This window comes from Cebidichthys violaceus, unplaced genomic scaffold (assembly GCF_023349555.1).
Source record: "Cebidichthys violaceus isolate CVI_PGR_0920_01 unplaced genomic scaffold, fCebVio1.0.p SCAF_8, whole genome shotgun sequence".
In the NCBI taxonomy this organism is placed as follows: domain Eukaryota; kingdom Metazoa; phylum Chordata; class Actinopteri; order Perciformes; family Stichaeidae; genus Cebidichthys; species Cebidichthys violaceus.
Genome location: NW_027176964.1, coordinates 15,748,858 through 15,771,508, shown reverse-complemented (window position 1 = coordinate 15,771,508; position 22,651 = coordinate 15,748,858). Strand labels below are relative to the sequence as shown.

At 41.5% G+C, this 22,651-nt stretch overlaps 3 protein-coding genes across 4 annotated transcripts; 1 reads left to right on the top strand and 2 right to left on the bottom strand.

Annotated features, from left to right (window-relative positions):
* Window positions 1–313: 313 nt before the first annotated feature.
* asip2b (agouti signaling protein, nonagouti homolog (mouse) 2b) lies at window positions 314–5,730 on the bottom strand. Its single transcript, XM_068701968.1, has 3 exons — window positions 5,469–5,730; window positions 1,398–1,471; window positions 314–1,175 (listed from the first exon to the last, which is right to left on the bottom strand). Exons 1-3 carry the CDS (start codon window positions 5,575–5,577, stop codon window positions 1,008–1,010), a joined length of 351 nt encoding a protein of 116 aa, XP_068558069.1. The 5' UTR covers window positions 5,578–5,730; the 3' UTR covers window positions 314–1,007.
* A 5,764-nt stretch (window positions 5,731–11,494) lies between these two features.
* On the bottom strand, window positions 11,495–13,102 carry snx16 (sorting nexin 16). The gene is given in 6 exon segments (XM_068737896.1): window positions 11,495–11,596; window positions 11,681–11,726; window positions 11,728–11,797; window positions 11,879–12,034; window positions 12,286–12,304; window positions 12,759–13,102. Coding segments are annotated over 5 exon segments (615 nt in total). The 5' UTR covers window positions 13,089–13,102; the 3' UTR covers window positions 11,495–11,596; window positions 11,681–11,686.
* A 756-nt stretch (window positions 13,103–13,858) lies between these two features.
* LOC137892474 (receptor-interacting serine/threonine-protein kinase 2-like) lies at window positions 13,859–22,009 on the top strand. Of its 2 annotated transcripts, none has more exons than XM_068737630.1 (11): window positions 13,859–14,417; window positions 14,873–15,026; window positions 15,614–15,769; window positions 16,068–16,225; window positions 16,814–16,863; window positions 17,012–17,173; window positions 17,686–17,771; window positions 18,711–18,791; window positions 19,032–19,125; window positions 19,258–19,443; window positions 19,557–22,009. In XM_068737630.1, the coding sequence occupies exons 1-11, from the start codon at window positions 14,092–14,094 to the stop codon at window positions 19,937–19,939; spliced, it is 1,836 nt and encodes a 611-aa protein (XP_068593731.1). In that variant the 5' UTR covers window positions 13,859–14,091; the 3' UTR covers window positions 19,940–22,009. The 2 variants fall into 2 exon arrangements, with proteins under 2 accessions (XP_068593731.1, XP_068593730.1); XM_068737629.1 differs by having other exon boundaries at window positions 18,711–18,812.
* The last annotated feature ends 642 nt before the right edge of the window (window positions 22,010–22,651 follow it).

The window sequence follows — 22,651 nt, the reverse complement described above, 5'->3', positions numbered from 1 at the left end:
TGCATGCAAGTCCTTCCTGGAGAGACACTTGGCCATATATACATATAAGGTTCATGTGCATTATCTTGAAGCTGTCCTAGAAGAGAATACAAATCGGCTTTAGTCCCTGTTTTTCCACGAGACAGCGGCCAGCAAACATTTGATATATAACTTTTTCTTTTTGTTGCTTTGTTTTTCGATGATGTCTCTCATATTTCCGAAACTAAACATGGTTTCCTCCTCATGAATCCACATATAAGTGAGTATGTATGCATTTTAGGACATTTCCACTCAAAAAACGAATCAAGTAAAAGTACAAAGCACAAGGATAATATAGGTTTATGATATATTTATTCAATAGCATAAACATAAACTAAGTCTAACTCATAAATCCGCATTGGGAATAATGAGCAATTCCACATTTTGGGACCTAGATGCATCTGTTCTCCAAGGAATATTTTACATAGGAACAGAAAAGTCGGGCTTTTGACTGTTTCTGACTCAAAACATATGACTTTGCTTTATTTTTCCACATACGGTCTGTAGGGCACCAACTTAACAAAAGAAGAAAATGTATGTCCTAATGTTCATCAGGTTATTATGGGTCCCCACATGTTTATCATGGCTTGACAGCAAAAGTGATAAAAACATTGAAAAGCAGCAATAGTGCGTGAAATACCTTTGGCCCTATACGTAGTTTACAAGTGTTTGTCTATGAAAAAGCATATGTCACTCATCCTTTGCTTCACCTGCTGTACATACTGTATGTTGGGTATTTGAATATTCTATATATACTTATGTGAGTATTTTCACGTTTGTGTCTTAGAAGACTGAAGACAAAAAAAACCTCATTATTTCATCATCTTCTCTCCACAGACAATACAAAGAACTTTTCTTTCTTTTTTTTGCATGATTTTCCAAACGTATTAGTATAAATATTATCTGAACTGTGCATTTCTTTGTTTATATATGCCTGTCACTGTATAATGGAGGTGTGTGGGTTGTATCTGTGTGCGTTTGTGCCTCATCTACGTCTTCTTTAAGCACAGGGGGTTCATCCTCCAGCAGTGACAGATGGTGTTGAAGAGTCGACAGCGGCAGGAAGCGCAGGGGTCACAGCACGGGACGTGGGAGGAGCAGCCCTCCATCAAGCGGCCGCAGCGACGGGCGGGGGTCACGACGTTCGACTTGTTTTTCTGTAACGAAAAGAAAAAAAAAAAAAAGGAAAAATAATCCCTCTGGACCCTGTGGATTAAAACTCACCAATTCAGATACAGTCACACAGAAACGCAAACTTACACTGCCAGCTTCCCGAGTCATTTTAAGCATTCATAAGCATGCCCTACTGAAAAGTTAGTGGTGGCCTTATTGAGGTAAAAAGGCAGTTTAAGAGGAGGAAAAAAAAAAAGAAAACTTACAGGAGTGTGGCTTTCCTGTGGTGGAGGAATCTTTCTTCTTGCGAACAGTCGTCTGGTCTTCGCTTGGCTCCAAACTACAGTTGGAAATAACAGAAGAATCAATGGTTAAAAACAATCCACAAACAACCATTATTAGACAGATTCTTTACTTTCTCTACTTTTTGAAGGAAAAACAAAAAACCGTCACCGTACCCTCTTGAGACAGATATACTGGTCACACAAGAAAAAACAAGAAGCTTCCATGTTTATCCTCCTCCTTTTGTTCTGGCAAGACAACGCTTCGCCTCAGAAGAGAACTTAACATGCATCAAATGGACATGTGGACTCGCCACCCACAGGGAGCGGCGTTAAGGTTCGCCGATTTTAATGAACTGAAACGTATTTATTGCAAAGAATTTATTGCTAAAGTAGATGCAGATTTTCCTCGAAAAACAAGCCAAGAGAGAAGCCTCACTGACAGCCGTGCAATTTGGGCTTCCTTTCATCTCCGTGAGAGACAAATGATCACTGTGTCATCAGGTGGGCTGACCTTTGTAAGGCCTCCATCTGGACGAGAACAACAAGAGAGACTGCTTTCCTGGCTTCTCTCTCTGGTCCACGGCCATCCTGATGTAAGCGTTTTCAACACCTAATCGAATAAGGTTGTACAAAACACATCCTGCCTCTCGGTGTCATTTGTCAGCCAGTTGGCGGGAGGACGTATTATCGATCAACATCACACTCTTGCCTGATAACAGTTGAGAAATCAGATGGAAAAAACGGTTTTGGCTCACATAAAAGAGCTGATAAAATAAGATTAGGAGGAAGTGAAATCCATTTTAAATGTGTTAAAAGACTTAGCAGATGATACCTCTGCTGTTTCCGTTTGAGATCATGCTTTATGGTAATATCTGAGCAACTTACTACTGTTCCTAAAATATCACAATAACAGTCAGATGAATTTCCATGGAACCTAGTCCCTAGAGGATGAATACTAATGACCCTCTAGCGCCACCAGCAGGTTAACATTTGTGTTTTTCTGTGAAATGTCTTAACTTTGGTAAAGGCATCCATGTTGCCAACAGTATAAGTTGTCATTACTTTGGTGATCCTGACTTTTCATCTAGCGCCTGATGAAATGGTCAAAAGCATAATAAGTCCAACATTTTGGTTTTAAGACAAACAACCACAGACTAGTGTAGAATATGGACGTAGTCTCCGTGACGTCACTCGTGGGTTTCTGAGGAGCCTTAAGCTCAAAGTGGGTGGCCCTCGACAGTGGTGTTTCAGGCCGGTTTCCTGACTCTGAAGTCCTGAATGGTTTTCACTGCAGTCCAGAAATGGATCTGAACCAGGATGCAGTTCTTGAGCTGGTGCAGGAGGTAGTACGTCCTCAGCTGGGCTTTTCTCCTGATGTTTCTAGGTGGGAAGTGAAGGTTGACCGTTGTGTTCTGAAACTTCACTAGGACGGTTGCACGACACCATCCACTGACCTCATGATCACAAACATCAGGGGCAACGGGCCTTAATGCTGTGATGGAGGGTTTTTCTTGAGGACCAGGATGTTTGTGAAGTCTTTAAAGCAGGAGGGGACTCCAGTGATCTGCTCTGTTAAGATGGGGGCCATCTGGTCAGCACAGACTTACAGACAGGAGGGGACATATATATATATATACTGTATATACGTCTGGGCCTGGTGCCCCTCTGATTATCTGTCTCTAAGGTGTCCGGAGGTGAAGACAGCTCCAAACGTTGGAAATGGATCGTGACGATCAATGGTTCTTTTTTTGTACATCTAACAGTGACTAACAGCACTGAGAACAGTATGTAGAACACCATAAGTACAGTGTGTTTATTTTTTCTCTCCTGAATTAATCCGCCACGCCAGATCATCTGCACAGATTGGCATATTAGACTGTTTGAATTTGAAGCATTACCAGCTTATAGAAATAGTAGACAAGATTTTCAGTGTTACAAAATATATCAAAAATGATTTGGCTCTACGCCTCCTCTCTGCCGGCCATTCTTTGGATCATCTTGAAAACAAGCTTCATCAAAGTCAAACTACTCACCTCAGACCTCAGACACCTCTTAAATTCTTACCTATCATTTATAAAGTGGGCTGGAAGCTCTGCAAGTTCAAAAAAGGCAACAAATCATAAACTCTCCTTCTTGGCGCCGACATTTCCCCCACTGCCCCATGACTGATGGCTGCTGCTCCTTGCCGTCCAATCCTTTGACTAGTCTTTGGCCAGATGTTTAGACTTCATCCATTATTTTGAAGAAAATACCTTCAGCTCGGTGGCTCCTCATGCCTCTCCTGCTGCTGATGCAGATCCACGCGTGTGTCTTGCTTTTTTTTTTTTTTTTTTTTTACATATCTCCATTTGACTACTTAAAACACAACATCTGTCTTCCTCACAAATTGTAATGAAACACTATTTTGACTACACGATATTGTGGCCAAAATAATTTGACAAATAACAATATTTTATCGCGACATCTACAGATCTTCAACTTTGTTTATTGTGGGTTTTGTTTCACTCGTTCTCAAATGTTTGATGAGAACTTAACACCGACCTCAAAGCTTTGTTTTACTGACCTCTTCTGGATGTCAGTTTCAAGTCTAGTACCTTCGCCCTGGCAAAATGTGGTCAGAAGTCTGTTGCACCTGTAACCACACCCAGCAGTGACGTCCCAGTGTAGTGACCATACCCTCACTTCACTGTAGCAAGAGCTTAAAAATGCACCAATTCATATTTGCGTACTAACTATGTAAAAAACAACATTTGTTGTCAGAGTCTTCTGTGGTGACGAATCCACAGAGAATCACCAACCATCCTCTGCCTGTTTCCCCTCAGTGCTTCAGCGTCTTTCAGGGGGTTTTGACCGTGTTGGTGAAGTCTCCCTGCTTTCTTTTTTTTCAAAGCAAGCGACTTGTGAGTGAACACAGTGAGGCATGCAGCAGCTAAAGGGTCAGCTATTTCCCTCAGGAGGTGTTGGAGATGAAACACACAGCAGAGAGAGAGAGAGAGAGAGAGAGAGAGAGAGAGAGAGAGAGAGAGAGAGTGAATACTGGACCCACGTTCAGCAAGGTGGCCAAGAGAAACACGACTACGACGTTGAAGTTCTGCGTCTACTGTGTGCCAACCATTTGAAAACTCTTTTGATATATTAGCTAGCGTTATGTTACTTTACCAAAAAAAAGGAACAAATCAACAGAAGACAATTACAAAATCTAAGTTTTAGAAGTTTAATGTTGCTGTTAAAGGTTTGGCATTAAAGTTTGCAGCAGTGAAGTGGGTTTATTACACGGGAACATGTGTGTTTTTTGTTTTACCTTTAAGGGTAAAAATGCTCGATTGGGGCTTTCAGTGTGACAGACTTTGCACATTTCACATTCCTACTGTGTTGCAACAACTCCCTCACTAAAGAAAAACAAGCTGAATCAAGCCAAAATGAAACAAAGAATCAGAATACTGAGATGATCGCTCAGTCCAATAATTTGCTTTAGAAATTACAAAAGGTTTATTTTAACAATATGCAGGAATGGTTAAAAGACAAAGAAAATTTAAATAGAAGACATATTCCAAATGTTTTTCATGAATAAATAATGAATACAGCCAGCCAGTAACAGCTGGAAACCAACAGATTTCAACATATCTGTTGTTTTAGAGAGACTAGGTGTTGAGTTTGACAAAAATGAATCAGACTGAAAACAAGCTTCATTGCAAAACCTCCTTTTAACAGATTAATAATTATAATTGTATGACTTATTTCTTAAGAAATACAAATTTAACCAATAACCAACCTCCGACTTTGACGTTATTACTGATTACTTTGCAAAACAAGTGCTTGTAATGTATGGTTATTTGAAGTTTAAATGCATTTTAAAAGGACAACCATGAATCTATGACAGTCGTGTCGTTAAGCTCTTTTATATGACGAGCTGCATCCACGGTGCAGCATATTAACGCCTTTTTTTTAGCGGCTCACGGCGCTAAATGAAGCGAATCAAATCAGTTACAATGATTCATGCACATCATTAAAAAAAAAAAAAAAAAAAAAAAAAAAAAAAGGTGCAATACTCACCTGTGTTATTCTCACTCTTCTTCACGTTTTGCGTCGTGTCCTCTGCCCAGGACAGCGGGAACGCAAGCAGGAGAAAGCACAACAAGTGTCTGCCGGCTCCCTTCCTCATGATGATGATGATGATGATGATGAGTCCTAAAAAAAAATCTGTCTCACGTTAATTGAATAAATCCAAGACTACCAGTCGCAACTGGGGGGGAATAATGCACTTCATCTACTTTAAAGCCTCTCTGTGAGGAGGTACCTCTCCCGTTGACGTATGGGGAGGATGACGAACGACAAAGAGCGAAACGCGTCGCCGTCACGTGACAGGGCTCGACGCACGACAAGAGATGAATTGGCCTGGCAACAGACATCAGAAGGGGGCAAACACTAAAGTACAGGGATTTAGCGATTTGGGAGCACGAGGCAAACCGACCCCTCGTGCCTTACTCTCAGATTTTCACTGACTGAGAGAACCCTTCGGTGGTAAGAAGTACTCCCATCCTTTACTTGAGTAAAGGTATTCTACCAACACTGTGAACAAAAGCCTCCTCCAATACAAGTACAAGTCCTGCATCTGAAACCTTACTTAACCTTACTTTAAAGTATGTCAATATAAGTAGTCATTGTGCAGTCAAATGTTCCAAGTCAGTGTTTTACTATTATTATATGTTGGATTAATATCACTGCTGCATTAATGTGTGTGTTAGATTTACTGATATAGATGTTTACGGTTGTACTAATTTCAACTTCAGCATATACTGTTTTAAATCTAAAGCAATGCATCATATTCTATAATATCATATTGTAGTGAAGGCCATCATATGTACTAATACAGGGCTGACATACCTGAGAGATTCCTCCCTCCTCTAATTTCATGCCGTACTGTTAGCAGTGACCCTGACAGGGACCCTGAACGTCCCTTCATTGTTGACACTGACACTCCGGTCCAAGGAAGGAGCAGAAGGAGAGATGGTGGTAGGGTTCTGTAGCCGGACATTGTGTTGTCCTTAGTGCAACTACTGCATAGCTACATATGTAAAAAAAAAAACACAAAAAAAACCCGACTGTATAAAATGGAAATAAACCAACCAAATGAGAAATAAGATACTGGTGAAATCGGTCTGTTACTATATGTTGAGTTAGTTGGATTAGTTTGAACTCACAGTTTCATCAGGTCTGTGCACCAGTGAGTAAACTCACACTGCAGCTTGAGGCATCACTACTGTTTCCATGGTTACCTTAGGTCTAATCAGACAAAATAAGTGAATAAAACTGCTGACTGCTGTGAAAAAAAAAAAAGGCCTGTTATATCAGGCTGGTATATTTCCAGGTTGACAAAAGTCAACACTTCATTAGACTTCATTTAATGCTGAACTAGACAGGTTTACTCAGCAGGGTGCAGACCTCCACCAGGTGCGTCTGCAACGACCACTGCTGTGTAACGACGCAAACCAATGGGTTTCAAAAGCATCGTAGAACACGCTTCATTCATATTTTTAAAAAAAAAGCAACATTGTCTGCAAGCAATTGGCTCAGTGAGCTGACAGCCAAACACACCGCAGACTCTATGTCATTGAATTACCGCCACAGCAGGACAGAATGATCCAATGGACGCATATAAATAAATAAAGTAATCTGACTCCTGTGCAGTTCGTGGTGGACCTGTACTTTATTTTCCTTACTTTATCATTTCTCACTGATGTTGATGAAGCTGGAGGTCAGGTTCAGGTTTACAAAATCCACAGTTAAGCTATTGTTTGTCCTACTCTGCAAAAGTTATTTTTGCGGAATTTGAGGCGTCTCATTAACTCCAAAATGCGAATTAGATGAAATTATTTTTACTGGATATTTGCCTACTGACAGGAAATGTCACTTAAAATGTAAGCATAAACAGCAGGCACATGGTTTTATATCCTCTTCTTTTGTAATCCACCCCGCATCGCATTAAGAGAGTCTTTGAAGACCTATGGAAGATCTATAACAGCTGAACGCTATAAATAAATCTGATTTATGTTTACAGTCTGAACAATTATGATCCCAAATCTGATTTAACGTCTTCTAATCTCCCTGGTTAGTCTTTCACATCTGGCAATTTTATGCAAAACTTTGAAAGGTGTAGATACAATAACTTACTTTAATGCTATAGAATATCTCCTCTTCATTACATGGACTTTTGGAAACTTAACTATCCAGCTGCAATGCATGTACTCATAGTCTTGCATTGTGTAGTTTTACTTTCTAAAAATGCTTTAATATAGTCATATATGATCATTCTGCAGGATGTTGGATTAATGGTGATTCACAAACATTCCTAGGTATCCATTTGGGAATTCAAAATGCTTTATTACTCCACATAAATCAACTGTCAGGACAGGTTTCAGGACATTCACTTTGAAGATTTATGCAAATAGGGGCAGACAATTCTGACTGGTTAATGTTCCGTATACTGACAAACCCTTAAATTTGCCGTTGAATCTTGTTAAAAGCCACTTAAGATCAATGTTTCAGAGCAAAGACAACCGCTAATAAAATCAATCTAATTGCAAGTCATGTGGACAGAGCAGCGGAACGGACAGAAAATAAGATTAGTGGTGCAATATTAGAAACACAAACAGCACAAGGTCATTACTGTCGACCCGCTATAAATCCATAATCTCTCCTGTAAGGCTGCCTGGTGTGCTGCTTTTGACAATTATCCAATAAATGCCTCTTTCTCTCTCTCTCTGACAACGCCCAAATCCCCACAAGCACCAGTCCCAATTCCACAGCCCTGTACCAAACAATGGACTGAGTGAACTTTAAGCTCCGGGGGAAGATGTGGCACCAACAAAGTTCTAGGTGAATGTGAGATTCTGGAAAAGGCAAAAAATATCAAAAAATATGTGTACTTTTTTTTTGGCTTACCATCATAGACAGCGCCTCCTCCAGAGTCTAGGCTGGTTTCACAAATAAACACTGTAACTATGGAATATTTATTTCACTTCTAAATCCATCTGTTGCACAAAGCTGTCCAGTTCTTTGTCATTTTCAGACTAATTTTCAACGACTTCTGGGTAAATTAAGACTTGTTTCAAACTAAGAAACATGGCTGCTCAGCTCTGTTCATTCCAGCGGATAATGTTTCTTTGTTCAGGAATGAGTGACACAATTTTTCTCACAGCAACAAAATTATGAGCCATGTTTTCCCCTTTTTTTGCTCTTTGTCTGAGCTAGCCTGCCAGAAACCTTTTTTTTTTTTTTTTTTTTGAATCTATCAAATTTTCCTAAGCAAACAAAAGCCTGGCCTAACGTTACCGACCAGTCAAAAATATCTTGCATGCATCTGTAAGAAAACCTCCAGTGCTTCCAAAGCCCCAGGTTTATTGTGAGGACAAGCTCTAAAGCAGGTTATAAACTGAATGATAAGAGTCACTGAGGGACCTTGTGTCAAAATATAACTTCAATAACTATATCATTTCAGCTGATATCATGCTGACATAGAACGTATTCTTAAATAAATGTATTTTTAATCAAATGATCACATTTTTAAAACATAAAAAACAGCAGTCCCAAGGAAGAATATGAATCAAGAATAGCAGTGTTTGTCCTTCTCCTGGGCCAAAGTTCAAAATATAATGAATCTGGCACGTAACTGTGTGCACTGCATGGATTCATGAGCGCAGGCAACATGATACTCATAAAGCAAACAATGTGGGAGGAACATAGGGGTCAATGGGGGCTTTCATAACAAATGTTCCCCCAAGACCTCCCACCGGACCGATCCATCCACGCAAACTGGGCTCAGCAACATCGCCTCCATAAATGAAATCATGAGTACCAGTACCACAGGGAAGCCTTCAATGATGTGAAGGTGTTTCTACCCTTCAGCAGTTGTTGAGCAATGATGCAAGATTGATGTCCACATCAAGTCGCCTTTTTTTTTAAATTATTATTTCCAGGAAAATCTCCAACATTAGAACCTTTCAACCTCTGAGCTCAGAACCTCTGAGCTGATGAAAGCAAAAAGTAAAAGTTGACTTTTTACAGGTCAGGTAACATTTTGAAAACCTTTCTGTCTGTTCTCTTGAATGGCATCCATTGGACACATGTAAGTAGATGAAGTGAGTGATCTGTATTAATGTTAAAGTCTTGGATGTCTTGTCATATTGATGTTCATGTGAGATGAAACCCTGTGGAGTAATCTGTAAGCAGGATGTTCCATGTTTTTTGGGATTCTGACACCTTTTTGGGCATCGTTTTTGGGAATTAATGACGAACTTGTGTCTCCACTGACTGATTCCAAGTAGGAGATGAATTTGCCTTTTTTTTTTTTTTATGAAGAATGGAAATCCACATAACTGTGTTCCAGCATTATGACCCTGACTTTTCCCTCATGCAGTAATGAACAGCTGGCAGAAAGCTGAGCTTCTGACGTTCTGCCGTTGAGCGATTGTGGGATTCACTTCACAGCAGAACATTTGTCTCCAAGGCGCTCGATGGATCAACGCCGGACTGCAACTAGATCTGAGTGATTAATTTGTTTCACGCTGTTTGCGGTTTCTTCGCCTGTCATTGTTTGTCATAAGAAGTCCCAAAAGTCCAGTTCAGCTCCTAAACTTTGTGTTTCAAGTTATTTGACTGCAAGCCGGTCTGCACCTTTATGCTTGTGTAATTAAATTTACTGCTTTGGGATTGATTTAAAGTATTGCCTCATGTCAAGAACACTGCAGAGTTTTTACAATATAATCTTTGTCAAAGGCAAAGGCTCGAGTCCAAGTGAAGTCACGAGTCATTGGTGAAAGTAGAGTTGCATTTGTCTTTTTTGTTATCAAAAGTCTTCAAAACACCTGCTTCAACACGAGGCGAGGGTTTGGAGCTTCTCCCTCAGGACATTTTGAGCGTCAAACCCTTGATTGCTTGAATTCTGGTGATTTTTTTTGTGAATCGATTTACAGTGGAACTGTCATTATTTATGTAAAGGAAAACACAATGTATGAATAAAAATATGAAGCGGTATGGCTCTCAGACATTCTGTATTCAAATATGTATCCCTTCTGAGTCGACACACAACGTAGGCATGATTTGCTCTTCTCTCCCCTTTTGTGCCGTGTGTTGTGGGTAGTAAACTCTTTAAATGTGCACGTGGCACCTATTTTTACATCAATAATATTCATTTTCCTTCATTCATAAACCCCCTTGGCTTAATAGCTTTAAGTGTTTCAGCAAGATTTCTGCTCATGTTCAGAACTTTCTGCACGTTGAAAACATTTCCACCATATCTGTGTTTTTCTGAGATGTCGAGACCAAAGTCGTAATAATTTGAGAAAAAAGCCGTAATATTACGAGAATAAGGTCGTTATTTAATGCGAATAAAGTCATAATATTTCAAGAAAAAAATGACCTGCTCTATAGCGTGCTTTGCAAGAATCTCTTCATTTGAGGTGGAAATCCGAAACTGAAAGCACTTCTGATCAGACATGAATCACACTATGCTGTGGCCTGTTTTCCACACAGATGTTAACTTCACCACCTCCGATGAAGTGCAGCTCACAGCTGCTTCCCTCAGCTACACAATAGGTTTATTATTCTTAGTTGTTGTTTATTATTTTTCATATCTTGGTTGGGCAGTGGGACTACTCTTAGCTTCCCTAGACCTTTTTTATCCTGACATGTTCTCTTCATTCAATTCCGTTTCATTATACATATAAATGAAATGTCGTACCAAATGCATTCAGTGTGGCAGTACAAGTCTGTGCCCACATCTGCTATCTGTTCTGTGACTCAAATAGAATGAATGAAATGAAACAAGTGGCTCCTCAGTCTGATAATGACGCAAGTATGAATGTTATTCACGTTTTGAGGGGTAAAAATGTCAGCCCAACTGTTCTCAAGGTTTAGAGAGATGTCTGTGTGTGAGGAGCACATGAAAGCCCTGGAGGCAAATGTTTTCCATATGAGTGCGATGAGAACAGAACATCAAGTTCCCCGGGATCCCTTTGATTCAGGTGCAGTGGCTTTATCCTTGGAAACTTGATAATACACTGCCACCTTCTGGTCATATTTGTCTTTCCAAACTCATAGCAGAATTATTATTAATAACAAGGTTCATTGCTGCTGTTAGTTGACGAGGACTCTTGAAGATCTTCGAAGAACGTGACAGGGATCTGTGTGAGAGGGAATCATTTCAATACAGTGTACGGTCCATGTAATAATACCTCCTCTATGTCTGTACACAACAGAAGACTGACTCTTCATCAGCGGTTGTCCTTCTCCTCCAGTGTCTTCTTTAGTGTAAACTTCTCCCCGATGGTCAAGGAGTTCCCTCTGAAGATGATGATTAGTTTCCTCCAGAGTCTCACGAAAGCCTGAACAACAGACAACGGTTATCAGATTTCTTGACCTTAAGCCCTTTTGAGACAATATTTTTGTGAAGGAAGTGACATCACCTTACTTTTCCTCCAGACTGACAAATGAACTCGACGAGTCAACCAAACACAGGAAGTGTCTGACAGCTTCACCCGAGAAGCACGTAGATTGAAATCTCCTGATCAGCCAAGGGCTGAGTGTGACATCTGAAGAGGTGTTGAAAGAATTAAAGGCGCCTCAGCGCCAGCGACACAAACACGTCTTTGTGTAACTTCAGGGTGAAGATTAATGTCATGTGTTTTGGATTAATTACAATGTTTGGAGGCTGCGGATTGTACCACTCTGCAGATCTGTCCTTTCCCCACAAAGGTTTGTCTTTTCACACCACGACGCTGCATAAATAACATTTTTAGAGTGACGGAGATGCACGATTGTTTCCCACCTTGTCATTGAGCCTGCAAAAGTCAGTGTTCCTTCTAAATACTACCCAGCTGTCTCTTATAAACCTACAAAAAAAAACAGAGGCCAATGCAGGCACTACAAATGAGCTGTAAGATCAGAGATCACCTGCACGGCCTCTGTAGTGAGCTGTTCTGAGTGTCTTAGCAAGTTAACACACAAAGAGAACATAAAGAAACATCAAATGGGGGGTTTTAAGCGTATGCTGCTGCAAAATGTACTGACATGCTCACACGCGGTTTGGCTCATTCGATGGTAATGTGCCGTCAACAAAGAAGTTATGTGAGCTTTTTAAAGATAGGAAGTCACATTATGTTAGAGTGACATCCCATATATCATCAGACAAAGTCCATGTGTTTTATATGTGTTGTTAAAATGCACATCCATCCACACAATTTTTGGTAACCTATCAGTCTGAGTTATTTATTTTTTTCATTGATGGATTTACAATAAAGTTTAGACTACTTAGAAGTGACAGACCTGTTAAATCCCTCTAAATGCCTTCCCCTCCAGGATCTTGAAGCCCAGCAGTATCGGAGCGATGGATCTCCTGGACCCCTCACCCTCCAGCAGTGTGGATGACCGATCCAACATGCCTCCTGTGGGTCTATCCCAGGAGTCATCCGGCATGGCAGCCCCGACTGCAGCACCCCAGGGTCCAACTCCTCTCTCCCAGGAAATAGTCTCCGGTTGGGAAGGCTCGCAGTTCGTGGATGAAGCAGAACGTACGGGAGACCAGGACCTGCAAACTCCAGTCCAGTCCACTGGGAATGGAACTTCCCAGTGGACTGGTTCATCAAAAACTGTAGACATGTTGTGTGACCTCCACATAAGCAGCAGTTACACCGCGGTCACTGATTTGTCGACACACCCCCCCCCCCCCCCCCCCCCCCCCCCGGGGGTTTCAGATTACAAGGGGGGACAAGTCCAGTGTGTCCAGTTCCCCAATCCAGAAAGTTTATGATTGGAAATATAATCAAATATTTGTATATGATAGAATTGTAAATAATGATACACACTTTAAGTTCATAACACAATACGGTGATTGTTATGGGAAGTGTGAACAGTGCTTAGTGACATATATTTAATATAACGGTATTTGATTTATTATTATTATTATAAGATTGTATCTATATTATACCACAACAAAAATGTGACGTTTGAGGATTTATTAACTTGTGTTTGTGTTATAAATTGTCTTTCTCTCTAGTTTTTTTTTGTTGAGATGTGAGACGTATTGCCCTCGCAGGAAAGCCCCACGTTTGGGAAATTCCAGCATGTTAAAAAAAAAAAAAAACCCGACATGAACAGTTGGGTTTAAGCACAGATGAGGAATTTAGTCCAGTGAAAGTGAAACAAAAATCTGTATTTGAGGTTTGAACGTGACAATTAGTTACTAACCTTTAAACTCGTGATCATATGTGGGCTTGCTCCTATCTATACTTCCCTTTTGTAAAGTGTGTGTGGTCAAAGGCCTGTCAAACAATACAATAAAATCCAGATCAACTTCTGTCACTCTCACGAAACGTCACGATGACCCTGAACGCATCGCAGAAAAACCCGGAAGTGTGTCGTCATTAGCAACAACAAAACCACCTGGGTTGACAGCGGCGCTGAGCAGCTCGCTGTTGTTGTTCCTCTTTGACGGCTGGTTGGAGGCAGTCTTGGCCGCATAACACGAATAAACGGACACTTTAAAGCGCGTACATTGGAGTCTAGCCGATTTAGGGTGCTCTGCGTTTTTGTTTTTTGCTTCAGCAAACGGGTGAACCGTTTATCGGTATCCGTTCATCAACGTTAGCTTAGCTTTGCTAGCAGTCAGCGACGTTCTGGCATGCGTGTGGATGGAAGAGCTCTTCCTCGTCGCGCTTACCATAAAGGTTTAGTTCTGCTTCCAGCTGCTGACCTAGTTGAGGAGAACTCCTCAGAGAGACTTCGCGTGAAAGGCCCGCACACTGCCATGGAGCCGTGCGCGGCTACGGGCTGTGTGAACATCGGCAGTCTGACCAGCACGTTGCCGGTGATCCCGTACCAGAAGCTGACGGACCTGTACTACCTGAGCAGAGGGGGCTTCGGCACCGTGTTCAAGGCGCAGCACTCGGACTGGAGGACCACCGTGGCCATCAAGTGCCTCAAACTCGACTGTCCCGTAGGAGAAAGGTATCTCGTGTGACAACTAACTATTTAGGCTTTCGTTGTGTTATTCAAGAGCATCAAGTCTTCAGTTAGTTTCAGTTTTTAGTCAAATGTTAGGCTTGTGTCACAGACGTTGTTTCGATTTATCCAAACACAAATTAATAACATACCATGTTTTGTAAGGATTCTTTAAAAGTGGGACAAAGGTGCATTAATCATTAAACACCTGATTTGACATTTCACAATATATTGTATATCAATAATATCCTAAAGTACCCTTGTTAATATTGTGATAATGTTTCAAACTACTGTATAAATCGCTCAGCCCTGGTGACAATCAGCTTCCAGGATTCATTCCTTTGGCATGCTGCCTTGTAATTCTGTGTATGCCGACAACACCCAAAATGTCATCACTGTTTTTTTGGCTTTTTGTTTTGTGAGAATAAAGACTGACTTTGTATCACCCGGCTGTGTTTCAGAGAGAGGAACTGCCTGCTTAAGGAGGCCGAGGTGCTCCACAAAGCCAGGTTCAACTACATAATCCAAATCTTTGGCATCTGCAACGAGCCGGAGTTCTTCTGCATAATCACCGAGTTCATGAGCAACGGCTCTCTGGACCTGTTGCTCCACGAGGTATAGCTATACGTCATCATGTATTTTCAGAAATCTAAGAACTGCTCCGGTCCCGCGGTTATAATCGATGGCTCAATCTTACAGAATCAATAAGGATTAAAGATTAATAAAACAGCAGCTGTCCTCCGCTATGTGGCATTTACATTCTTTTCCTCTTTCGCTCAGGAAATGAGAGTTAATAGGTAACTAAAATACAAAAAATAAGTGTTCTGTATTCAACCAAATGACACAGTCACCTAAGGTTTCCACGGTGCTTTTGTTTCCAACATAGCTAAAGTGAAAGAGTGTCTTTGTGGTTTTTTTGGTAAGCTGCTCCGTCTCATTTATGCATCACTCGTCATGTGTACGCATGTTATGTCAGTCATTCATGCCTGTGGCTCAGCAAGCAAAAGTGGAACTTGGATGTGTTCACAGTTTTGTGATGAAACTCAGAAACGAGGGCGGACGAATATAGTTTTTGGGGAAATTCCTTCTCGTCTTGGCGTAGCAACGTTTCTCTCCTCTCGGGTTTGTGCTCTCGTCTGTTTTTGTCGTCGGTCTCCCTGCGACGCGCTCGCATTTAAAAAGTCTGTTGTCTCTTCCTACAGAAGGACTTGTACCCCGAGCTCGCCTGGCCCTTGCGGCTGAGGATCCTCTATGAGATTGCCTTAGGGGTTAACTTCCTCCACAACATGACCCCCCCCCTGTTGCATCATGACCTAAAGACACAGAACATTCTGTTGGATGGAGAATTCCACGTTAAGGTATGTGTGGTATGGACTGGATGTGTGACGAAAACACACATTTGAGCTGAGGCGTCACTTGAGTGTGGTTGTCTGTGTGTGTCTATGTTCAGTAAAGTCCCATGTTAGAAACCATACAGTAGAGCACAAAAGTAAAAACAAGAATCACATGACAATATCTGTACGTTTCAGTGTTAATTAGTATTTCTTTGAATTTTAGTCCACTTACCTTTTTTTTTTCAGAAAAAGCGATCCAGTAAAACCACATTTATCCAATAATTATAAACGAATGCTGAAGTTCTGCTCTCACTCGGCCCAGATCGCTGACTTTGGCCTTTCAAAGTGGCGGCAGCTGTCCGTCAGTAAAGGCTCGGGGTCCAAGCCCACGGAGATGGGGGGCACGGTGATCTACATGCCGCCTGAGAAGTACGAACCGTCCAAGAGCCGCCGGGCCGACGTGAAGCACGACATGTACAGGTGAGAGGGGAAACCTCAATAACCAGTCAGTAGAAATCAGTTGGACAATAGACAACAAACAAGTACTTTGTCCTTTTTTTAAATCTGGGTATGTTTCAGTATCGACAACATGAGTTCCATCTAAATATGTTTTATGTTCAATTAGTCCAGGGGTCAAGTTATTGGGCTGGATTTTAAATTGGATGAAGTCTCGATGACTTCGTTGCACAATTTTCCCTTAAAAAAAACACGGCGACCTCCATCGGTTAGTTTGTGATATTGTGAGACTTTGGTCAATTTGACACACTTTTTTAAAAAAACAAACAAAGTATCCGTCTCTTTCTCCAAACTGCAGACCACCGTCTGCTGTGGAGTAAGACACGGTCATGGTTAAGTAGCTTAGACAATCCCACATTAAAGAACCCAAACTATTGTTTGAGCAACGGGTTTCGATTGTTGCAACAGGTAAATTGTTCTTCCTCAAAGCGGCTTCTCTGAGCAGCTTGGCGTGAAGTCCCCTCACTCTGAAGGGGAATACCAGTCGAAGAGAGTGATGATGTAACTCTTCATTTCCCGTCACTGATTTTCTCCCGCATGTTTACATTGAAGCTATGCCATCATTATGTGGGAGGTGCTATCCAGGCAGATTCCATTTGAAGGTAACACATTTTTTTTTTTTTTTTTTTTTAATGATCTACTGTTTTTCTTTTAAATTTATATCCAAGTTTAATGCAACTCACTCATTCTGTTCAGTTGCTCTTCACGCTGCCACCAGACTAATCGCTGACCTGTGTTTTGTGCGCTCAGAGGTGACCAACCCAATGCAGATCATGTTCAGTGTGCTTCGTGGGACGCGTCCTGACACAAGTCTGGACAGTCTGCCTCCTGACATCCCCAGCAGAGAAACCCTCATCAGTTTAATGACCAGCGGCTGGACCACCAACCCCGACGAACGACCGTCCTTCCTCAGTAAGCTCACGCAAACGCAGACAGACGATTTGCAGAAATTCCTTTCTGGCAGGAGTTAAAAAAAAAAATCCCACCCTCCCACAGGTTTGCACTCTGTTCAACCAGTTGAACCCGTTTTACAGCTTGGAATAACAAATCCTGCTTGTCGGTGCGATATTGTACCCTCACAAAGCAGTGACTAAGAATTAGCTTCCTGTCACATTATTTTGCCGTCTTCACTGAGTCATTGTCATCACGTTCCCAAAACTGAATGCTTCTTATGACACACTGACACACACACACACACACACACACACACACACACACACACACACACACACACACACACATTCGTTCATCTGTTCATAAATGTACCAGTAACAACCCAAATGTGCACTAAAATCACCAGTAAACATGGACAAGTAACAAGACGCATAGCTGGCAGTGAAACCAGTTCTAATAGTTTTGTTCTGCGCTGTTGACTAGATGATCTACTGTGACAACAAACCCGTTTTTTTTTGTTGCCATTTCAGAGTGTCTGATTGAACTAGAGCCCATGGTGAGGAAGTTTGACGAAATTGACTTCCTGGAGGCGGTGCTGGAGATCAAGAGGTCAAAGGTTAGTCTTCTCACAGTTCTTTTTCTTTTTTTTAAAGAATACCTTCCACACCTGTAGTTCAGTTCATTTCGTACGAACCAAGAGGAAAAAATTAGACGTTTTTTTTAGTTGTGTTTACTTTGACTTTTTACAAACGAACCACCTTTTCAAGAGTCTCGGTTTGTTTGTTTGTTCCGCACGACGCTTTGATTGACAGCTTTGGCGTCAGACCAAATGAACCGTACTGTAGTGTGTTCAACCGAACCAACCAGGTTAGGCGTGAACCCGCCTTAAGTGTTTTAGAGACGAAGTAAAGGGAGAGAGAGTTGGTGGTTGGCCATTTCTCACAGTTGTATAAATTCATTAATACAGAAACAACAAGAAAGTTACCAGAGCCGAAAGTGAAGTTTTATATATATATATATTGATAAACTCTTTAGTGTTTTTTTCTTGGTTAATGAACACAAGCTGTAAATTATTAAGGTTTGAATTGATTACCTGTCAGTTGCTTGACTTTGCTATTGAACCAACTCACTGTTCCAGGAAGCAGTTTGATCTTCATCTGTACAGTCGACACTGTAGCTGTGCGTAACTCTGAGAGCGAAGCAGAACTTTAGTGTGTAGCTGAGATCAAAATGAATTCAAAGTACGGACGTTGGCCCTCTACTTTACTTTATTTTATATTTCCAGATATGCATTAAATGAAAGGCAGCAAATCTTCCACCAGGAACTAGTGAAGTGATTATGTATTTGTGGTCGGATGAATGAAAGCACTTCTACTCCATGAGCTGTCTGACACAGTTTATAGCCATTTATGCTCGCTGGTAAATAAGGTGTCTTATTCGGGTTAATAGCAGATTTGATTCATTTGACTTTGGCCTATTTGATTGAACACAATTGATTGTTTCCCGCTGTTCGTCTCTTGTCAGCGTGACTCACTTCTCCCTCGTTCCTCCGCAGAGGATGCAGAGTTCCAGCTGTTGTTCGGCCCCGTCAGTGAGCGAGAAGAGCAGTGAGGATGGATCCCTGAACGTGCTGAAGGTCAGGCCCAGCCCCTGGCCGGTCAGTAGCTGAAACACCAAGAAAAAGTCTTAATAATATGGCCTTAAGTAGCACAATACGAACCGCCTCCACACACACACACACACGCCTCCCTTTGTCGCTAAAAGTTCCTGATTGATGGATGGCTGTCGTGATATTATCAGTTGCATATATTGTTGAATAGGTGCACGATGTGAGCGTAGATGTGCTCTAAAAGGGTGATTGTTTGTTGTGCCGCAGGAGAGCTCCACCTCAGGCTCAGGCTCTTGTTCCTCCCAGGACACAGATATATCTCTACCATGCCCCCTGAGCAGCAGCTGCAATGCTGCAACAGGTATTTACAACAGCACTGGCATTTTATGTCCTCATTTCCTGGGTGGCTATGAAACAAAGGGAAAAAGCTCACAGGTGTTATGTAAATATCTGGGTGCTGTATAATCCTCCTCTTCGACTCTTTCTGACGCAGAGGGGCTTCCGTCGTCGTTTTTAGCTCCCACACTGGAGCCTCCTCAGTCTCTGATGGACCCGTCAAGGACGGCCAACAAACCGAACGGCGACATGAATGATTTGAACATACCCATCAAGCCGGGCCTGCCTGCCACCGAGTATGAGACGCAGCTGGAGAACCTCAAGCTTCAGCCTCAGCAACAAGGTACGCCAGTTAAAGCACCATGTTTGAAGTGGCTGATAATGACGATACAGTTCTGGAAATTTGAATATTACTTAGAACCAGAATCCGAATCGCTCCTCTCTCCCCACTTGCAGCAGAATACTCTCCTCCATTGCGGCACTCCCCTCCCTCGGAAGGCCCGATCGGCCAGTGGATCGCGACGCGCCGCGAGGAGATCGTCTCCCAGATGACGGAGGCCTGTCTGAACCAGTGCTTGGACGCCCTGCTGTCCCAAAAAATGCTGATGCGGGAGGATTACGAGCTGGTGGTGACCCAGACCACGCGCACCGCCAAGGTCCGCCAGCTCCTGGACAACTGTCATCGACACTGTGAAGACTTCTGCCACATTGTCGTCCGCAAGCTGCGCGACAACAAGCAAACGGGCCTGAAGCCATACCCGCCTGAAATCGGCTCCCCGACCCTCTCTGCCAGCGCACCGCCGCTGACCATGTTCTACCATATGCCCAGGAACGTGTAGCAGCAGTCACCGCCAAACAATCCAGATTATAGACTGTGCCATCTTTACACTACGCATAACTCTTACTGCCACCGTTTTCGGTAAGATGGTCACCACGGTTCCTGTCAGTCTCACCCTCAAAGAGGAACTGAAGGCTGGGTGAGCAAAAAGAGTCACATGTACCAAACTAAGCTCCTCCCCTTTTTGAAGTACATCCACAGGAAATCAAATGTTTGATTCTGAGCAATCCGAATCAAACGATTTTGAAGGAATCAGTGATTTTTATTTCACAATGTTAATGAGGTGTGTGTGTGTGTGTGTGTGTGTGTGTGTGTGTGTGTGTGTGTGTGTGTGTGTGTGTGTGTGTGAGAGAGACAGAAGAACTGTTATCATGCTGGAAAACCTCCAACAATAAGGTTTACTCCTATTAAAGCAATCCTAATCTTACAGTATCCTGTAGTCATTGGTGAACTGTCCTGATATGATGTTCACCCTCCTGTATGTGGCCCTCAGTGGGTTTGTATTGAAGCACAGGGCCTACATTCAGTCGGTGACAAACGCAGTCAACAGCTTTACGTAACTGAAGTGTTGGAATGAGTCATGAGTTTTGTGTCCCTGCCTTTTTTTTTTTTTTTTTTTTTTATTGCTGAGCTAAGTTATTTGCTGAGACGTGGAGTGAAGAGGAAGTTAAGATTGTAATATAACATTCGGAATGAGAGGTGTGTGTGTGTGTGTGTGTGTGTGTGTGTGTGTGTGTGTGTGTGTGTGTGTGTGTGTGTGTGTGTGTGTGTGTGTGTGTGTGTGTGTGTGTGTGTGTGTGTGGTAAAAGTGGACCAAAGTGATCTGATTTCTTTTGGTCTTCTCAGTAGTGGCCTCACCTCTCAGTATTCTTAATAATGTTCACTTCAGGCTCATCTGGACTCAGAGTTAAAGTGTATCAGCTGTTGATCCTGCTGAGCCGCTCTGCAGAAGAACTGCAACAAATGAACAGAGAAGATCAGACCTGCTTCTTCTTCCACTTCTTCTTTGTTTCAACCTTTACTGCGGGGGTGGACCAAACTCTCTTGATTGTGGTGGGTACACAGAGAAATACAAGGAGTCACACATCGTTTTCAACCAGTTATAATGCAGGAAAGTCTGTGTTTCTATACCAGGAAAGCCCATGTGTCATAGCGAATTCATTGTATGTCAAAATAACCAACAGAACAAACACTTTATTTGTGTTCCCACTTTAACGAAAGCATTTCTGCTCCTGAATTTAATTTCAATTAAATCAATACTTTTAAAACTAATAAATACAGCGCATGGCCGAAGTGCCCTCGTACTTATTATATCTGTAAATCTGTATATAAATTAAGTTAAAACGGGAAGAAACAGACAAATATTGGTTTCTGTTCATGGCCCGAGTGCCCACTTCAAAGATTACAACGCAACTGTAAATGTAAGATGTAAGAAATGGTCAAATAAGGGTTTCTGTGCCAAGAGGTTATATAGGTTAGATGTGCATTTTTTTAGAAATATACTCGAGTCATATTTATTTTTAAAACAGCCCATTTAAAAATGGGCAGTTTGAACCTTCAGTCTTCCTCATTGCCATGTTTATATATCTGTGTATTTAATAGGACTATAACATTTACTATCGATTCATTTAACAATTATTTTCTCGATTAATCGTTTTATAGTTTTCCGAAGCCCGATATCTTCAGATTTTCCCTCTTGTCTTCACTCACGTTAGCTACAGATGAATCGATTATCAAAATAGTTTAATGAAATCGCACACAATTATATTATATCGTTTAAAAGACAACAGGAAGGCCGATACGTTTCCATCACGTCGGGCCTCACATGTGCCTCATATTCTGCTTTTGGCAACGTGCAAAAGCCTTTTACACACGAGTAGAAATACTACAAATTTGATATCTTAAAATGCTGTAACATATTTTGTACTGTAAAGGATAGTTTCATCTCTTTTATATATATGTTTTCATTTGTGAGCACTTGTTTAAAACTCATGCATTATTTTCGTCAAATGATGATTTGTAATTCGTAGAATCGCCTTCTGCAAAATACACACATATATATATGTATATATATATATATATATACATACATATATATATATATATATATATGTATGTATATATATATATATATATGTATATATATATATATATATATATATGTGTATGTATATATATATATGTATGTATGTATATGTATGTGTATAATTTAGTGCCCATGTCATTATCAGATCAAACAAGAATATAATGTTACAGAATGTGCAGTTGATCTGTAGCTGTGCTTTCAAACTAGGATTTTTCATATATTGTATCAAAACTCTTCATTAAAATGGATTCTCTGTTTTTACTTCTGCTTGCTGTCTTCTTCTTTTTTTTGTTTGATTTTCTTTCTTTTTTTATGTAACATTAATTCAACGGGAAGGTTTTCTCTATTTTTACAGTTGGCTCATCTAATGTTACCATCTATATAGCGCTGCTATTAGAAGAACCAAGGGGGGGTGGGGGGGGGGGGGGGGGGGGGGGGGGGTTTATGTATAGCCATAGATTACTGAAGCGTCCGACCAGGACAGGCCCAGGAGCCCACGACGTCAGGGGTCGATGCGCCTGCTAGAGGTCACTGAAAGAGACGCGTGGTGACCACGAAGAGACTCACAAAGCAACCTCAAAAAGGCCGCTGTGTGTTGTAAAAAATGACGACAAAAGGCACATAATT

Excerpts from the sequence above, each read along its gene's own strand:
- asip2b (XM_068701968.1), bottom strand. The coding sequence starts at position 5,577 with ATGAGGAAGGGAGCCGGCAGACACTTGTTGTGCTTTCTCCTGCTTGCG. Across the intron at positions 1,472-5,468 it reads GAAGAGTGAGAATAACACAG|TTTGGAGCCAAGCGAAGACC; the intron begins GTGAGTATTGCA and ends TTCCAACTGTAG. Across the intron at positions 1,176-1,397 it reads CACAGGAAAGCCACACTCCT|AAAAACAAGTCGAACGTCGT; the intron begins GTAAGTTTTCTT and ends TTTTCGTTACAG.
- LOC137892474 (XM_068737629.1), top strand. The coding sequence starts at position 14,092 with ATGCGTGTGGATGGAAGAGCTCTTCCTCGTCGCGCTTACCATAAAGGT. Across the intron at positions 17,174-17,685 it reads CGAACGACCGTCCTTCCTCA|AGTGTCTGATTGAACTAGAG; the intron begins GTAAGCTCACGC and ends TTGCCATTTCAG. Across the intron at positions 19,126-19,257 it reads CAGCTGCAATGCTGCAACAG|AGGGGCTTCCGTCGTCGTTT; the intron begins GTATTTACAACA and ends TTTCTGACGCAG.